This window comes from Mauremys mutica, chromosome 25 (assembly GCF_020497125.1).
Source record: "Mauremys mutica isolate MM-2020 ecotype Southern chromosome 25, ASM2049712v1, whole genome shotgun sequence".
NCBI classification, from domain to species: domain Eukaryota; kingdom Metazoa; phylum Chordata; order Testudines; family Geoemydidae; genus Mauremys; species Mauremys mutica.
Genome location: NC_059096.1, coordinates 1138154 through 1154732, shown reverse-complemented (window position 1 = coordinate 1154732; position 16579 = coordinate 1138154). Strand labels below are relative to the sequence as shown.

General features: G+C 59.9%; 1 protein-coding gene across 3 annotated transcripts in view; it reads left to right on the top strand.

The window, feature by feature from the left end:
* The first annotated feature begins 307 nt into the window (after positions 1–307).
* CNTNAP1 (contactin associated protein 1) overlaps positions 308–16579 on the top strand; it is a 30866-nt gene continuing 14594 nt past the window's right edge. For 2 of the 3 annotated variants that reach the window (XM_044999825.1, XM_044999824.1), the window contains exons 1-7: positions 308–468; positions 5249–5350; positions 5690–5883; positions 6485–6632; positions 8687–8890; positions 10273–10457; positions 10922–11065. In XM_044999825.1, the coding sequence (XP_044855760.1) occupies positions 360–468; positions 5249–5350; positions 5690–5883; positions 6485–6632; positions 8687–8890; positions 10273–10457; positions 10922–11065 (1086 nt within the window). In that variant the 5' untranslated portion in view covers positions 308–359. Of the gene's footprint in view, positions 469–5248; positions 5351–5689; positions 5884–6484; positions 6633–6654; positions 8248–8686; positions 8891–10272; positions 10458–10921; positions 11066–16579 lie in introns of those variants that run through there. The other variant, XM_044999826.1, reaches the window with a different exon arrangement.

The following is a 16579-nucleotide window of genomic DNA, read 5'->3' as shown; positions in this document are numbered from 1 at the left end:
CCATCCTCCGCTCTGTGCCCCCACCCCCTTCTGCACCCCCATCCTCCGCTCTGTGTCCCCACCCCCTTCTGCACCCCCATCCCCTGCTCTGTGTCCCCACCCGCTTCTGCACCCCCATCCCCTGCTCTGTGCCCCCACCCCCTTCTGCACCCCCATCCTCTGCTCTGAGCCCCCATCCCCCGCTCTGCGCCCCCATCCGAAGCCCCTGGTGCCCGGTGCTCTCCGCCCGTCCCGCTGCAGACGCTGCCGGGGGCAGGAGGGAGCGGAGCACGCGCGGGGCCGGTGATCGGCGCGTGCAGCATCAGCACCCGGAGCAGCCGCGGCAGCAGGAGACGCGTCGGGCTGGGCTGCAGCGGGGGATGCTCCGAGCGCTCCCCGCCGCCTCCGGCATGGACACCCGTCTGCTCTGCCTCCTCCTCGCAGCCTGCGCGGCCGTCCTGCCGCTGGACCTTCGCCGCTGCCCGCCTCGTAAGTTCCGCGGCCGCCCGCGGGATCTGCCCGGCTCCGCAATGCGGGACGAGGCGCTGCAGCGGCCCCGCAGCCCCGCTGCCCCGCTCCCAGCCCCAAACAGCCGCCAGCTTCCCTGCCCTTCCCCAGCGCCTGGGTCCCAGGCAGCCCCCCCCGCCCCGCTGTATAGACAGGGAAACTGAGGCACCGCGAGGGGACGGGACTTTCCCAAGGTCACCTGGCCAGGGGGTGGCAAGGTCGGGGATAGACCCCCCGAGCCCTGCCCCCAAGACCCAGGGCCTCTCCCCCCGCTGGGGAGGGCTGGGATCAATCGTTCTTGTGCCATGGATCCAGCCCAGCCTGGTGGGTGCAGAGCAGCTGCCCCCCCACCCCCCACTGCAGCACCTGCCTGCGCTCGCTGCAGTCCTGAGACCAGCAGCCGGAGACAGGCTGGGCTCCAGCTCCATCCCCTGCAGAGCTGCCCAGCCCAGAACCCCCAGCAGCCCACCCGCCCCGCCGGCAGCTGTGTGCAGAGCCCCTGCGCCCTGTCCCCCTCCCCAAGTTACTTCTCCTCGGCTCCCTGGAGCAGCAGCAGCTGCTGCAGAAAAGCTTCCCCGGGAGCTGAGGGGCATGGGGGTGCCTGGCTGGTGTCACGGGGTGCCCCCTGGGTGCCCATGCAGAGCGATTTTGCCCCTGGCTGTGCCCAGGTGCTGTGCCCCTCTCTGTGCAGCGTGGAGCCTGCGTGCGAGGTCACTGCCACACTGGCTGGAGTGGGGCTGCAGGGGACACAGCCAGGCAGGCTCTCTTGTGAAGGAGGCTCCCACGAGGGGCCTTTGCTGTGGGTGGGGAGGGGGGCGCTCAGGAATACCCCCCCCCCCGCAGGGCAGGAGCCCAGGCAGCCCCGGAGGAGACAGGATGGCCGCCTGGGGCTTGCAGTGTTCTAGGCCTGGGCTGGCGTGTTCCTGGCCTGCTCCACCCAGCCCCGGGACCAAGGGGAGATGGGCTGGGTCAAGGAAGCTGTTTCTCTGGCTGCTCCTCTAATGGTAAGGGGGGGATGGGGAGGGGGGGATGGGAAGACTGGGCAGCTGGGGGAGCCTGCCCCACAACAGCCCTGGGATTTCTCCCCCTACAGGTGCCGCACGCAGGTACACGTAGCTGCTGGGCAGCACCCTGGGGGTTTTGGCCTCATGCCAGGGCCCAGCCTAGGCAGGGAGTGAATCCAGAGGGGCTGGCTGGCCAGGGTCTCCGGAGAGGCAGGTGGTGCCCGGGGCCATGCTGGTGGGCACATGGGCTTCTCCTGCCCTGCTGCCCTGGGGGGAGGATGGCCCATGCGGGCCGGTCAGTAATTGCTGATCTGGGTCTGTTCTTCGGTTGCGCGTGTAGCAAGCCTTGTGTGGGGTCTCTGGGGCATCGTCTGCTCAGGGAGAGAGCAGGGCTGGGCCCATCCCAGCGGGAGAAGCAGGCGGTTCCCATGGCGCTGCCAGGATCCACCCTCTGGCACATGGGCCAGATTTTCTGACCTGTTCAGCCACTTGGCAAGGCAGCTGCAGGGTGCTGCAGCTGAGCACGTGGCCAGCTCGGGCCTCGGGTGTGGCTCTGGCACCTCAGCAGTAGCCTGTCCTGGCGTGGGGCTGCAGAGAACGCCCAGGGCCCCTTTGGGTTCCTCCCGGCTGTGTGGCTGTGCCATGTTGCCAGTGCTGGCTGCTCCCCGGCCCGTCACCCTGCTGAGAGGCTCTGCTGATGCCTGGGATGCCGGCAGGTGGTCAGGGACCCCAGGATTGCAGCTGGGGTGTGTGGGGGCACAGCCCCTCTCCCATCGCGGATGCCTGCTCTGCCATAGCCCGAGAGGCACTGGGGCCTCACTAGCCGGGTGTCCCCAGGGAGAGGTGCCCAGGGGTTGGGGTGCTATGGGTGCCACAAGGGGGCTCTGCAGAGCACAGTGGGGCTGGCTGGTAGCTCCCCCCAGGAGAGGATGGTTGAGGTTCAGCGGGGCCCTGGGCCTGTCTGACTCCCTGGGCTCAGCTGGGGCAAGGCGCTGGCCCCAAGCAGGGCTGGGTGCCTTAGCGAGGGGCCCTGTGCCCCTCCGACACCCTGAGGCCGAGGGGTCTGAGCACAGGACGGGGAGGTGGGGAACCCTGTGTTCAGATTCCAGCACCAGCACTGACGCCCCCCATGCCATGGGGTGAGGGACGTGGTTCTGGACTTTCTCTCCCCCTCCCCCGAGAACAGCCCCGGAGGGGGGGTGAATGTGGAGCCTCCATCTCTGCTGGGCACCACCCCGAGCCTGTGCAGGGCCCTGGATCCTCTGCCCCAGCTGCTCCCCCACCTGTCTGTACCCCAGTCCAGCCCCCCCAACCCTCCCCCACTGAGAGGAGAGTGTGCAGCGGGGTCCCCAAAGTGCTGGAAAATGGGGGAGGTGAGCGCAGCTCCTGCTGTCCCCCCGTAGCCCCTCGTTGAGCTGTGGCACAGGGCACCCATCAGCTGGGACACAGGAGAGGGGGAGAAAGAGGCTCGCCCGCCGGGTGCCCCGTGGGATCCAGCCTGAGGCCAGCACATCAGCCTGTGTGTGGAGCCGGCTGGGGCTGCCCCATCTGATCCTGGGAAGGGGCTGCGTGGCCCATCGGGAGATTTGCATAACCCCCTCCAGTGCAGCCCTGGGCTCTCCCCTGCCAGCGCCAGCCCAGCGGCATCCCAGGCCCCACTAGCCTGAGGCTAGCACCGTGGGAGTGTGTTGGGTGCCTGGCTGACACAGCAGGAACGTGGGGCTTCCCTCCCTCCCCCGGCCAGGGTCTCCCCAGAGCCACCAGGCTGGCAGCCGTCTGGCTGGTGCGGGCCGGCGCGGAGCTGCAGGGCGTGTCAGCTCTCTGCAGTGGGAGGAAAGAGAGAGGGTGGGTGAGAGCAGAGGGAAGCCGTGCTGCTCCAGGGAGCCCAGCCGAGCCACCCAGAGCCCCGTGCGAGGCAGACCCCCAAGCTGAGCCCAGGAGCCCCGCTTGGGGCAGACCCTTCCTGACCAGCTGTTGTGCAAGCAGCAATGGTCACTGTCTCTGGCCAGGGTCACTGCTCCCCAGAGCTGGGCTTTCCCCTCTGCGTCCAGGTGCTTGGGACCAGCCAGCCTTCGTAGCTCACTGTGACATCACTGTGAGAACGTGGCAGGGGCAGCGTTCCCCAGGGCGTCGCAGCCCTGATGGCTCCGGGGTAGCAGCAGGGGCTAGCAGGAGGGATGCACAAATGCTGAGTGATCCAGGCGTGTACCCCGATGCCCTGTATAGCAGATCACTCACTCACCGGAGCAGCGCCTCCTGCTGGTCATCCGGGAATTAGCTCGATTCCAGCCTCCGGAGCGCCTCTTGCTGGCTGGGGTCTCACCTGCCTCAGGCCCTCGCAGACCCCGATGCCCTTTCCTCAGGGTTCTGCTCCAGCAGTTCCCCCTCACGCTGGGTCTCCCCTCCCACGGGAACCCCCAACCCTCTAAACCCACCTTGCCTCAGTGGCTACTGCCAGTCGTCATCCAGCCCCGCTCCCTGGGGCAGACGCAGTGTAATGGCCACTCATCACTGGCAAGGGGGTTGGACCAGCTGCCTCTGCCCATCCCTGGGCTGCCCTGGTACCTCTTTAGGCCTTAAACAAGGCCTCAGCGCCTGCCTGCATCAGGTGCCCTCTGCTCCTAGGCAGCCAGGCCCATCTCCACCCAAAGCTGGAGAGAGACTCTGACCTCAGCCCTTTTATCAGGGCCAGCTGTGGCCTGATTAGGTGTGGCCCCAGCTGTGGCTGCTTCCCCAGTCAGCCCAGCCCAGCCCAGCCTTCCTCGCTACACCCTGCGAGGCCGGATTCCTAGAGACACCCTGCCCCCTCGGGCCTCTAGCGCCTCCATCTCCAGGGCTTTGCAATGGGCCGTTCTGTCGTCCCTATGCCCCCTGGCCCGGCTGGGCCTGTGGCTGGACTCGTGTGCCTGTGGGTGCTGCATGGGGGCGGGGAAGGGGGTTGCATGTCATGACACAAGGACCTGAAGGGGCTGGGGATGCTGGTGAACTGTGGGGGGTTAGATGGGTTGGGAGCATCGCACAGGCTCAGCCCCCAGGTCCCACAGGGTCGGGGTGGGAGCCTGGCCCACCCTGCACATGGTCAGGGGCACTGAGGGGAGCCGTCGGGTGACCCTCTCCCGGCCAGGGCAGCATCTCAGTTACTCACCTGCGCTGGAGACCTGCCGGGGACGTGGTGACTGTGAGCCGGTCCCGTCTCGAGCCGCCGGGGACGCGGCGACCGCGAGCCGGTCCCGTCTCGAGCCGCCGGGGACGCGGCGACCGGGAGCCGGTCCCGTCTCGAGCCGCCGGGGACGCGGCGACCGCGAGCCGGTCCCGTCTCGAGCCGCCGGGGACGCGGCGACCGGGAGCCGGTCCCGTCTCGAGCCGCCGGGGACGCGGCGACTGCGAGCCGGTCCCGTCTCGAGCCGCCGGGGACGCGGCGACCGCGAGCCGGTCTCGTCTCGAGCTGCCGGGGACGTGGTGACTGTGAGCCGGTCCCGTCTCGAGCCGTCGGGGACGCGGCGACCGCGAGCTGGTCCTGTCTCGAGCTGTCCTGTGGCCAGTGTCAAAGGAGTTAATGGGCCCCATCGAGGCCAAGGGCTGGCGGGGGCTGAGGGAGGGGAGGGGGGACCATGCCTTGCTGCTGCCCAGGCAGGGGGACAGTCCCAGCGGCTGCAGGGCTCTGGCAGCTCATTTGTCAGCTGGGGAGAAGCAGAAGGGCCAGGATGGAGCTCAGCCGGGCCGGGCGAAGCGGCTTTAACGCAGCCTCTTCCCTGCAGAGCACTGTTACGACGAGCTGGTCGCTCCCCTTTACTCCTCTTCCATCGGTGCCTCCTCTCGCTACAGCATCTTCTACTCGTCCAGCTTCGCCCGGCTGCACAGTGAGTCCTGCCTGCCCGGGCCCGGGGAGAGCGGGGCCCAGGGGCCTGCCCCAGCCACTGGGCAGTCGCTGGAGACCCATAAAGCCTGGGGAAGGAGGGAGGGTCCCCAAATGCCCCAGAGCAGCGCCTGGGCAGAGTGGGGAGGTTAGTAGGGTTCCTATGGGATCCCCGTCAGTGATGCCCTGGGGTCCCCGTGGGGTGGTGCGAGGCCCTGGGGCAGCTTGGAGGGCGTTTACCCTGCTGCCCTTGGGTGGCTCTGGCCCCATTTCTGAGCTAAGCAGGGAGTGGAAAGGCCAGAGCCGCGGGTGGCTCCGGGTCTAACCATGCCCCCTGGCACAGGCAGCAGTGGCTGGTCTCCAGACCCCAGCGACAAGGAGCCCTGGCTCCAGATCGACCTGATGCAGAAGCACAAGATCAACGCGGTGGCCACGCAGGGGACGTACAACACGTATGACTGGGTGACGCGTTACATCGTGCTGTACGGGGACCACCCCAGCAGCTGGAAGCCGTTCTTCCAGCTAGGGAGTAACTGGGTAAGGAGCCACTGCTGCTACATCCGGGGGGCTCCCACGAGCGCCAGCACCTTGCCTGGCTCCCGAGCGCCCCAGTCTGCTCACGGCTCTGAGGGCCTGGGACAAAAGTCTATGACAGCGTGCCAGTCGAAAGGAGGGAGCGGGAGCTGCCGACTTTCCTGCCCCACGACACAAGAACGAGAAGACAGTCGCTGACAGGGGGACATTCAAAACCGATCTAAGGGGAAACTCTCCCACCAATGGGGGGTTGGCCTGTGGAACTCCACACCACAGGACGGTGGTGAGGCCAAGAACCCAATAAGGCTCCAAGGGGGGCTGGCCAGTTCTATGGCTAGCAAGAGCGTCCAGAGTGACCGCAGTCTGTGGTGATGAACGTGGGAGGGAGCGTCACTCCTCCCAGCCCTGCCACTGTGGGGTTCTGACACCCTCCTCTGAGGAGCTGGGGCTGGGCCCTGTCAGAGAGAGGCCACGGCCAAGCCAGGCCGAGGCTGGCCCAGGGGAGCGTGGTCCCCCCGGGTGGGAAGGGGCTGGTGGGGGGCACAGGGGAGGGGGAGCTGGGCGCGCTGTGGGGGCTGTGTGACAGGGGCTGTTTCTCCGCCAGACGTTCTTTGGGAACGTGAACGAGAGCGGGGTGGTGCGCCACGACCTGCACTACCCCATCCTGGCTCGCTACATCCGCATCATCCCCAGGGCCTGGAACCCGCGAGGCAAGATCGGCCTGCGCCTGGGCCTCTACGGCTGCCCCTACTGTGAGTGAGCCCCAGGCCGCCCGGGGGAGCCGCTGGCACTAGCGGGGGGGAGGCAGGCCTGACGCTGCGGTGAGAGGGCTTGGGGGGCTCCGAGCAATGAGCCTGGCTTGGCTGGGTGCAGTGTGGCACAGAGCCCCGGGGCCCCAGGTGCCGTTCGGCCCATCGGGTGATTTGGAGCCCATGCAGCTCCCCAGGAATTCAGCTCTGGTCTCCCCCAAGTCCTGTCCCAACACCCCACTGCCCCCAGACCTCCCCACTGAGCCTGGAGACCTGCTCCCCTTCCTTCCGCTGGCGCCCCTGAGGCTCCTGTCCCCTCCCCTCCCTGCTCCGCCCCAACCCCTCCTCTCCTGCCCCACTCAGGACAGTTTAATTTTTTTTTAAATTTTGAAATAAATCTGGTGACCAAAACACCAAATCAGCCCTGGAGAGCTGTAGTCAGGGGCCATCCCAGGGCCCCCCTTGTGCCTCAGGGTGGGCCTGCAGGTTTCTGACCTCAGTTTCCCTCCGAGTCCCCAAAATAATTCACAGTCACCAGTGTCTTCTAAATAATCTTCCCCCTCTTGGGGTCTAATCTACTCAGCTCTATCAGCTCCCCTTTCGCTTCAGGGCTTCCCAGCCCTTCTGGGGAGCTGGGTGCCCCCAGTCCTGGCCCACTGGCCAGGAGACTCTCCCTCAGCTTGGTGGGTGCACAGCCCTCCTTCCTGGGGCTGGTCCAGGCCGGGCTCTCCTCTCCGCAGCTCTCTCCTTGACTGGGCTGAAGTTACCTGACCACCTTGACCCGGCCCAGGGGGGTCTAATCACCCCAAAACCGGCCGGGGGAGCCTTGCCCCACCCCCTTTCCAAGGCTCCTGAGCCCCCAAAGGAACAATGGCCTGGGTTTTCCCTATACCTCCTCACCAGACACCAACTGGCCCATCTTCCTCTCCTCTGTGTCTGCTTTCGGTTATTCCAGACACCTGGAACAGGGTAACTGGCCCCTCACGTGATCTTAACGAGCCACTGCCTTGTTATAGAACCCAGAAAACTCCTTGCTTGCTGGCAGTTCGGATTCTTTGGGCCAGGACTCCCAGCTTACAGCCCAGGAGCTAGTCCTTCCATCGGCCATGGCTCCTGCAGCACGGATCAACTCCCTGTTCATCCCAATCGCTGAGGCGAACGCACAGCCCGAGCCCACAGCCTCTGCTCCGATTTAGGCCTGTGGATTGGTATAGGCACGGGAACGCGCCTTAGCAGCGTTCAATGTTTTACACTTGGGAGCTACAGTTTAGAATCCACAGGTGTTACTCCAGCTCCGACGTAAAGGAAAATCCTACCGATAGGAGGAAATCAAATGGTTGAAATAATTACTATGGCGTGAGACTCAGGACCCTACGCTCCTTCCTGCATAGAGCATCAGACCAGCAGAGACCGGCTAGTCTGACACCGCCTGGATAACCTGGCCAGCGACTCATGAAACTGCAGCACAAACCTGAAACAATTAGAAAACCAAACGCCTTGTAGATGTTTGCAAACATCAAGCATCCCCTAGACAACTGGGAAGTCTCATCTTACCTGGGTCGTACGTTCCAGTCAATGAGAGACAGTCCGAGTCCAGGCTGTGGGTTGTGGCTAGCAGGTTTGCTCAGCAGTTAGCACGGCCCCTGGAACACCAGGGAGCTGGGGTCGGGTCAGCCTATGCGATCCGAGGGAATGTTAAACTGGCTAGTTCCCGAGTCCTTGGGCTGGAGTTACATTTGCCAGCTGCCTGGATTTCCAGTGGGCGCGTTTGTCTGGACTCTGTTCCAGTCTCGAGCTTATTTTGATTCTTAGGCCCGCAACAGGCCGGGGCTGGATTCTGCTAGGTGGGAATGCAGGGCCAGGGCTGAGAACTGCGGCTGGCACAGCGTCCCGGCCCCCCACGGCCAGCCTCGCCCCTATGGCTTGTGGCCCAAGGAGCCTGCTCTCTGCAGGGCCGGGCCCGGGCTCTGGCTCTCAGCAGGGAGGGTAGGGGCCAGGCAGAGGGGTGTGGGCAGGTTTGGCCAGTGCCCTGGATGACGTTGGGTTTCGTCCCCCAGGGTCTGATGTGCTGTACTTCGATGGGGACGATGCCATCTCCTACCGCTTCCGCGGGAAAACTGTCCGCACTTCCCAGGACGTCTTCGCCTTCAGCTTCAAGACGATGGAGCGGGAGGGGCTGCTGATGCACGGCGAGGGCTCCCAGGGGGACTACATCACCGTGGAGCTGAAACAGGCCCAGCTGGTGCTGCACATCAGCTTAGGTGAGTCTGGGCCTGTCTGGGGCGGGCGCTGCGGGGCTGCTCAGTGCTAGGGAGGGGTACTGGGATGGGGGGCTTGGACAGGGGATGGGGGTTACAAGGGGCTGCACAGTAGGGGGGGAGATTGACAGGGGCTTCTCTGTACTCGGGGGGGCATTGTTGGGGGTTCGGCAGTGGGATGGGGGTCAGCAGGGGCTGGCCTGTACTGGGGGGAGGATTGGGACCATGGGGGGCAGGCAGTGGGATGGGGCTCGGCAGGGGCTGGTCTGTACTGGGGGGAGGATTGGGGCCATGGGGGGCAGGCAGTGGGATGGGGCTCGGCAGGGGCTGGTCTGTACTGGGGGGAGGATTGGGACTATGGGGGGTGGGCAGTGGGATGGGGCTCGGCAGGGGCTGGTCTGTACTGGGGGGAGGATTGGGGCCATGCAGGGGGGGGCAGTGGGATGGGGCTCGGCAGGGGCTGGTCTGTACTGGGGGGAGGATTGGGGCCATGGGGGGCAGGCAGTGGGATGGGGCTTGGCAGGGGCTGGTCTGTACTGGGGGGAGGATTGGGGCCATGACGGGGGGGGCAGTGGGATGGGGCTCGCCAGGGGCTGGTCTGTACTGGGGGGAGGATTGGGGCCATGGGGGGTGGGCAGTGGGATGGGGCTCGGCAGGGGCTGGTCTGTACTGGGGGGAGGATTGGGGCCATGGGGGGCAGGCAGTGGGATGGGGCTCGGCAGGGGCTGGTCTGTACTGGGGGGAGGATTGGGGCCATGCGGGGGGGGGAGGGCAGTGGGATGGGGCTCGGCAGGGGCTGGTCTGTACTGGGGGGAGGATTGGGCCCATGGGGGGATGGCAGTGGTATGGGGCTTGGCAGGGGCTGGTCTGTACTGGGGGGAGGATTGGGACCATGGGGGGCGGGCCGTGGGATGGGGCTCGGCAGGGGCTGGTCTGTACTGGGGGGAGGATTGGGACCATGGGGGGCAGGCAGTGGGATGGGGCTCGGCAGGGGCTGGTCTGTACTGGGGGGAGGATTGGGGCCATGGGGGGTGGGCAGTGGGATGGGGCTCGGCAGGGGCTGGTCTGTACTGGGGGGAGGATTGGGACCATGGGGGGCAGGCAGTGGGATGGGGCTCAGCAGGGGCTGGTCTGTACTGGGGGGAGGATTGGGGCCATGGGGGGCAGGCAGTGGGATGGGGCTCGGCAGGGGCTGGTCTGTACTGGGGGGAGGATTGGGGCCATGGGGGGCAGGCAGTGGGATGGGGCTCGGCAGGGGCCGATCCATACCTTGTAGGGGGGTTGTTGGCGGTGGGTGGCAGGAGGGGGGTTGGGATGACCCCTGAGCGGCACTGGGGAGGCTTGGGGACCCTCCCTGTCAGTAGGGTGACTGGCCGCCCCCCCAGGCAGCAGCCCGCTGCACTCGAGTCAGGGACACACGACGGTGACGGTGGGCAGCCTCCTTGACGACCAGCACTGGCACTCGCTGCGCATTGACCGCCACGGTCACCATGTCAACCTGAGCCTGGACGGGGAGGTGAAACGCTTCCGCTGCAACGGGGACTTCCAGCAGCTGGACCTGGACACCGAGGTAGAGCCTGTCCCGTCCCAGCGGGGCCGGTCGGGGTCAGGGTCAGGACAGGGGGCCTGTTCCTTGGGGCGGCCTGGCTGGACACTGTGCTGCAGGCGCATGCCCAGTGCAGCTCTGCCCGGGCTCCCAGCCCTCTCCCAGGAGCAGCCCATCATGTTGCTGTGCTGAGAGCCGCGGGCAGGGGGGCCCCGTGGGCTCAGGCTGCGCCCGTGTGATGTCCTCCGAGCTGGGACCAGGAGCTACGCCAGCGGCAGATCACAACCAGGCCCCTCCTTGCCCCTGTGGGGCTCTGCTCTGTGCTGGAGGGGGCTCCCGGGCAATACCCCCCGTCCCTGGGAGCCCAGAGGGACGCAGCCCAGACCCACTGTTCCTCTCCCTGCCGGGCAGGGGCATGTCCCATCCGCACTGGGCGAGCGGTGCCCCTGACCGCTGGGGCTCAGCCCAATCCTGCTGACTCCCCACAGCTGTTCTTCGGCGGTGTGATCAGTCAAAAGAATCGGAGCCTGGTCTATCGACAGAACTTCCGGGGATGCATGGAGAACATCTTCTTCAACAGGGTCAACATCGCCGACCTGGCCCGCAGGAGAGCGTCCAACATCCGCTTTGAGGTGTGGAGCGCGGGCAGCTTGGGAAGGGTGGGGAACCCCAGGGAAAGGGAGTGGGGGTCCCTGGGGAGCAGGGGGAGTGCACAAGGGGTCCCTTTGGCCTTGGCAGATGCTGTCCCAGGCACGCCGTGAGGCAGGCAGCTCTGGCTGTCGGGATGAAGCTCAGTGACCCGAGCCCGGCCATGGGGCTAGGATTGCAGCTGGCTACGGGCCAGGAACCGGCTGCTCCAGCGCTCACTCATCCAGCCCCAGATCGATAGTGCCAGGTCATCCTGGGCCTGGGGCCATCGGCTGCTGTCACCAGGCGACGGGTGCGAGCTCAGAGCGGGGGCCTCGGCTGTGGCTGCCTCATGAGTTTGGCTCTGGTGGCTTCAGGCTCGAGTCCAGCAGAGCTCTCTGTGCCTGGTTTGTATCTAGAGCTCGTAGGAACACATGACACCAGAGGCAAGTAACACACAGACAGTCACAGGAGCAGGCTCCACTATCTCTTATCGGTGTGATTAAAGTTACTAACACAGTGGTAAGTGTCACACAACTAGATCTATCCAAGCAGCAAAGAATTCTGTGGCACCTTATAGACTAACAGACGTTTTGCAGCATGAGCTTTCGTGGGTGAATACCCACTTCTTCAGATGCAAGACACTCAAGACTTGCATCTGAAGAAGTGGGTATTCACCCACGAAAGCTCATGCTGCAAAACGTCTGTTAGTCTATAAGGTGCCACAGAATTATTTGCTGCTTCTACAGAACCAGACTAACACAGCTACCCCTCTGATACTAGATCTATCCAGGCACCAGGGGTAGTGACAGACACACTCACATCCTCCTAGACAGTGTTAGGGGCTGCTGGGTCTCATGCACTGATCATCAGGTCCCTGCTGAATCCTCCCATAGGAAGCTCCTTTTTCCCTGCTCTGGGCACATCCGCTTTGTAATGTGGTTCTGCCTATACCTACATTCTGCGCATGTACATGAAAGTGTCGCCTCTCTATTTCCTTATCGGTCTGGTGTCCCTTCGACATTTAAGGTCCTCCCATTGCTATAGGTCACGTAGGGTCTTTATTTCATTAGCACTGACGCACAACCTGTATCCTGTGGTTGAGACACGACAGAGACAGATGTGCCTCTACACCATTTTTGTGATTTAAAGTTAATCTTCCAGCTAATTTTTTGCAGTATTACCCTCTGTGCCCATAATCTTAGGGCATCGGGTTATTCTTCGCTCACTTACTTCTGTCAGCATTTCTTAGCTCCAAGGCCTAAATTAGCTAAGCTAAAATCGTGCAGGCCCCAGCCTAAAGGTCTTGCATTTCAGCCTTTCTTACTTAGCTACCTAATACAGGATTATTCCTTCTAAATACTGATCAGTCTTATACTTCTATCATCCTACAACTTACCTCTGTTTAACATACAATGATTATCTAGAGCATGACATGGTGTTAATCAGAACATCACAATTTTGGAATAATAAACTACAATCACTGGCTACATCTCCCCTTCCCCTTGACAGGGTGAGTGTCATCTCACTGCCAAGTGATAATAAGACAATAAACGTACATATTACACGACACTATGCAGCAATGATTAATACACAGCAAACGTCACTGGTCTAATGTTCAAACTCTCATATGTAACTTACCTCTAGACCTAAGGTTTCTGTGTAATGTAACTCTAGACCCGTGCCATCATTCTGTACATATCAGGGGTTCGTTCTTCCTCAGGTGGTAGCTCTCTTACTTCTCTGCACTGGGGTACATAATTATAATCATAGGGAGCTTCTGGACCTTGACGTGGGCTTGTGTTACGCATGTCTTCATACACACCCACGTCCTCATCTGCTTCTCTCACATGAGCCCTGGCTGCTGCGACAGTAGTTGACAACAAGAGAAAGGAAACAGGCTGAATTACACAAGGCAGGGGTTTAACCCTTTCACATGGTTCCAAGTCTTCCTCCCACGTAACATAGTAAGGAAACTATGGCCAGTAATCCATTCCTTCCAGCCAATTCCCATTCCGCCAGGTGTACTGCCTTGGGAGCTGCCACTAGCTAACATTTCAGATACTGCTTGATTTGCCTTATTCATTTCATTACTCATTTCAATGAAATGTGACTCTTTTCTTTAGAAGAGTTGTTTGAGTGGTAAGGTCCGTGGCGGTGTCTATGCATGAAACACTGGCGCTCTTTGTCTAATAAGATCCCGATAATCAGGGTTACTAAGGATAATGGTTTCATTTTCAGAAGTGGGTATCGGAGACACCGTTGCGTGCCCAATCATTGCAGGTACTTGTGGTTTAAAACAAAAATTTGGAGTTTTGACCACACATCTGTATTGGCAGTGACAGAATTCTTTGTGATTGGTTACTACAAAATACTGTCTTCCTCCAGGATAGGCTATTCACTCCATAGGAGATCTCCATTTGGTTAGTTGTAGGGTGACCAGATGTCCCGATCTTATAGGGACAGTACCGATTTTTGGGTCTTTTTCTTATATAGGCTCCTATTAAAACCCCCCCACACACACACACACTCCGTCCCAATTTTTCACATTTGCTGTCTGGTCACCCGAGTTAGTTGTATCCTGGACATGCTATCTGTGTTGCATTCGCTGCCAGTAAATCCCATTGGTACATTTCCAGCTGACCACATAGAGGAGTTATTACCTCAAATTACCACACTTGATATGCTTTTTGACTCTCTCAACATCAACCTTAATCCAAATTAACATTCCTGTACCAAATAACCCCGTAGTGCTATTCAGAACACCCAAAGGACCAATTCCTCATTTTCTTCTAGGATCATACAGGTTAGTTGGGATGTCCAGAGCCAAGTGAGCAATATTCTGCACTCATAGGTGATTAGCAGTTATCCTGTCCACAAGGAGTACGGAAAAGAAAGATGCAACTTTTGTATCTCTACATTAGCTGAATTTACTCATTGCCAATTAGATACATTTAACACAACAAGCAGAGGTGCCAACTTTCCACTTCCCCTGGGGGTGCTCAACCCCCGCTTTGCCCCCACTCCACCCCTTCCCCCAAGGCCCCACCCCCAGCCGGTGCCACCTCTTCCTGCCCCCATTCCATCGCCTCCCCCAAGCATACCTAATTGCGGTGGATGGGAGGGAGGGGGAGGTGCAGCTCGGCAGGGCTGCAGGTGGGTGCTGAGCACGCACTATTTTTTTCCCATAGGTGCTCCAGCCCCGGAGCACCCACAGAGTCGGCGCCTATGACAACAAGGAAATGCATGAATGGTACTTGGTTAATTAATACCCCTGGGATAGGTGTAGCTGTGCGACCACTGACAGGGCCTTCTTGCAACTCTGGACATTGCACTGAATTCTGTGACTCATGGTCTCCCACTAGCATTGCCTGCACCTCTATTTTGAAGTATTTATTTATAACTTTTGTTCTATCCAAAAAACTAATTTGGATACAGGCTTCGTTGTTTAGGTTACATATGGTCCTTGCTCCATTTCTTACTGGGCGTTGTCACTTGGTTCTGTTTTTCCACGATCCATAAGGAATTCCATCACTTATTGGCCAAGAGTGACTTCCACCCAACTTTACACCCTCCCCCCGCTAGATTCCTCCAGATCTTTTTCCCATCTACAAAAGGCTGAAAATTCATTTTCTTCTATATGATATGCAAGAACAATTTCTTCCCCTACTACTCCTTTAATGGTTTGGTAAAATTTGTTATGAGTAGTTGGACCAAGTAGTTGACTGCCTAATTTTTTTGGCAGATAATGCACATACCTTCCCCCGTCTCTGGACCTACAGTGGAAAATCCTTCCATAATACACATTTTCGCCATCTTTCAATACTAGACGTCATCCCAATCTATACAGACCTGACATGATTTTGTACCTATCTATTGTCAAAGTTGTACTGTTAGTCCATGCATTAAACAAAGTTTTATCCCAAGTCTTAAATATAAATTGTCCTTGTTCTGGTTGATAATCCCATTCAAAGAAAATTTCAGCTAAAAGGCATCCCATCTTGTCCTTCATCTGGTCTCATTCTCTCTCGCTCCCAAATCACTGTTACCTGTCCATCCTTAATAGGCAAGTCTGAGTCCTGTCCAATACAACAGCCTGATGTACTGCAATGATCGGTGTCTCTTATGGCTAAACAGTCTGTGACATAAGAACATAAGATTGGCCAGACTGGGTCAGACCAAAGGTCCATCCAGCCCAGTGTCCTGTCTTCCGGCAGCGGTCAATGCCCGGCGCCCCAGAGGGAATGAACAGAACAGGGAATCACCAAGTGATCCATCCCCTGTCACTCATTCCTAGCCTCTGGCAAACAGCTTGTAAGGCAGCATTCAAGCAGAAGTACAGGATTAGTGTGGTTACACCCCACATGTTTTTTTCTTTTCCTGTGACTGGGCTGACTCTCACCGGCTCTTGGGTTACACGCTTTTGCAGTCAATGGCTCTGCTTCCTCTGCCTGTGGAGAAATCTCTCTTTTCCGGTACAATTTCAACTGATTTGCATGATAGAACTGATCTAATTTTCTGCTCCCATGTGAGATTCTAATTTTGTATACGGCGGCACAGAGTCTATCCACATTTGGCCCAGCCTATCGGCTACATAAATTGTGTTCAGGTGCAGCATATGATCGGAGCATAACTTGGGTCTCCAGTTTCCCAAGCATTCTGTCTTTGGCTTTTATCAAAATAGGCTTTTGCCTTCCGTCTGGATTTCCTCAGTTTGATAGCTACCTGCAAGTGAATCGGATTCCAGTGTTTTTGTAATGCTTGCAGAAAGGTTTCGACTTGAACTCCCTCTAGCTGTGAGCCACTGGCATGCCACAAAAGATGCTCTGGCATTCGCCCATCATCACCTCAAAGGGTTTATGGTCTGTGGAGGCAGCGGGAGTTGCCCTGAGTGACATTAAAATGAGTGGAATCAGAGTGTCCCAATTCTGTCCATTGGCATCTACCAGTTTCCACGGCATGAGTGTGATGGTGCGATTTGTTCGCTCTGCCATCCCTGGCGATTGAGGCCTGTATGGAAGGTGCCATTTTTGTTGCACTCCCAACAACTGTAAATGTTTTTGGAACACTTGCCCATAAAATGTATTCCTCTGTCTGACTGTACCCTCGCAGGGCGTCGCCAGCGAGAGGAGACTTGTTCCACTAAGATCTTTGCTGTAGCTCAGGCAGTGTTTGCTTTCAAAGGAAATGCTGCCACCATTTGGAGACTGGAGCAGAAGGCCTTGGTTTCCTCTCTGAGTCTTCTGTAAGGGTCCCACAAAAGCAATTTGCAAAGCTTGCCATGGACCCTCTTAAGGGAGCATTTCTTTTTGTGGGGCTTGGATTGTTCTGTGCAGAGACCAAACCATTCTCACAGCATTGTTGCACATTTGCCTTTGTGCACGGCCACCAACCCACTGAGGTGAGGCGCCGCATGGTTCTGTCTACCCCTGGATGTCCTCCTGAGGGTGTGTCATGCACCAGGAGGATCATTTCCCTGCAAGCTGGGATGGGACTCCCCCACTGGGAAACGCTCTCCA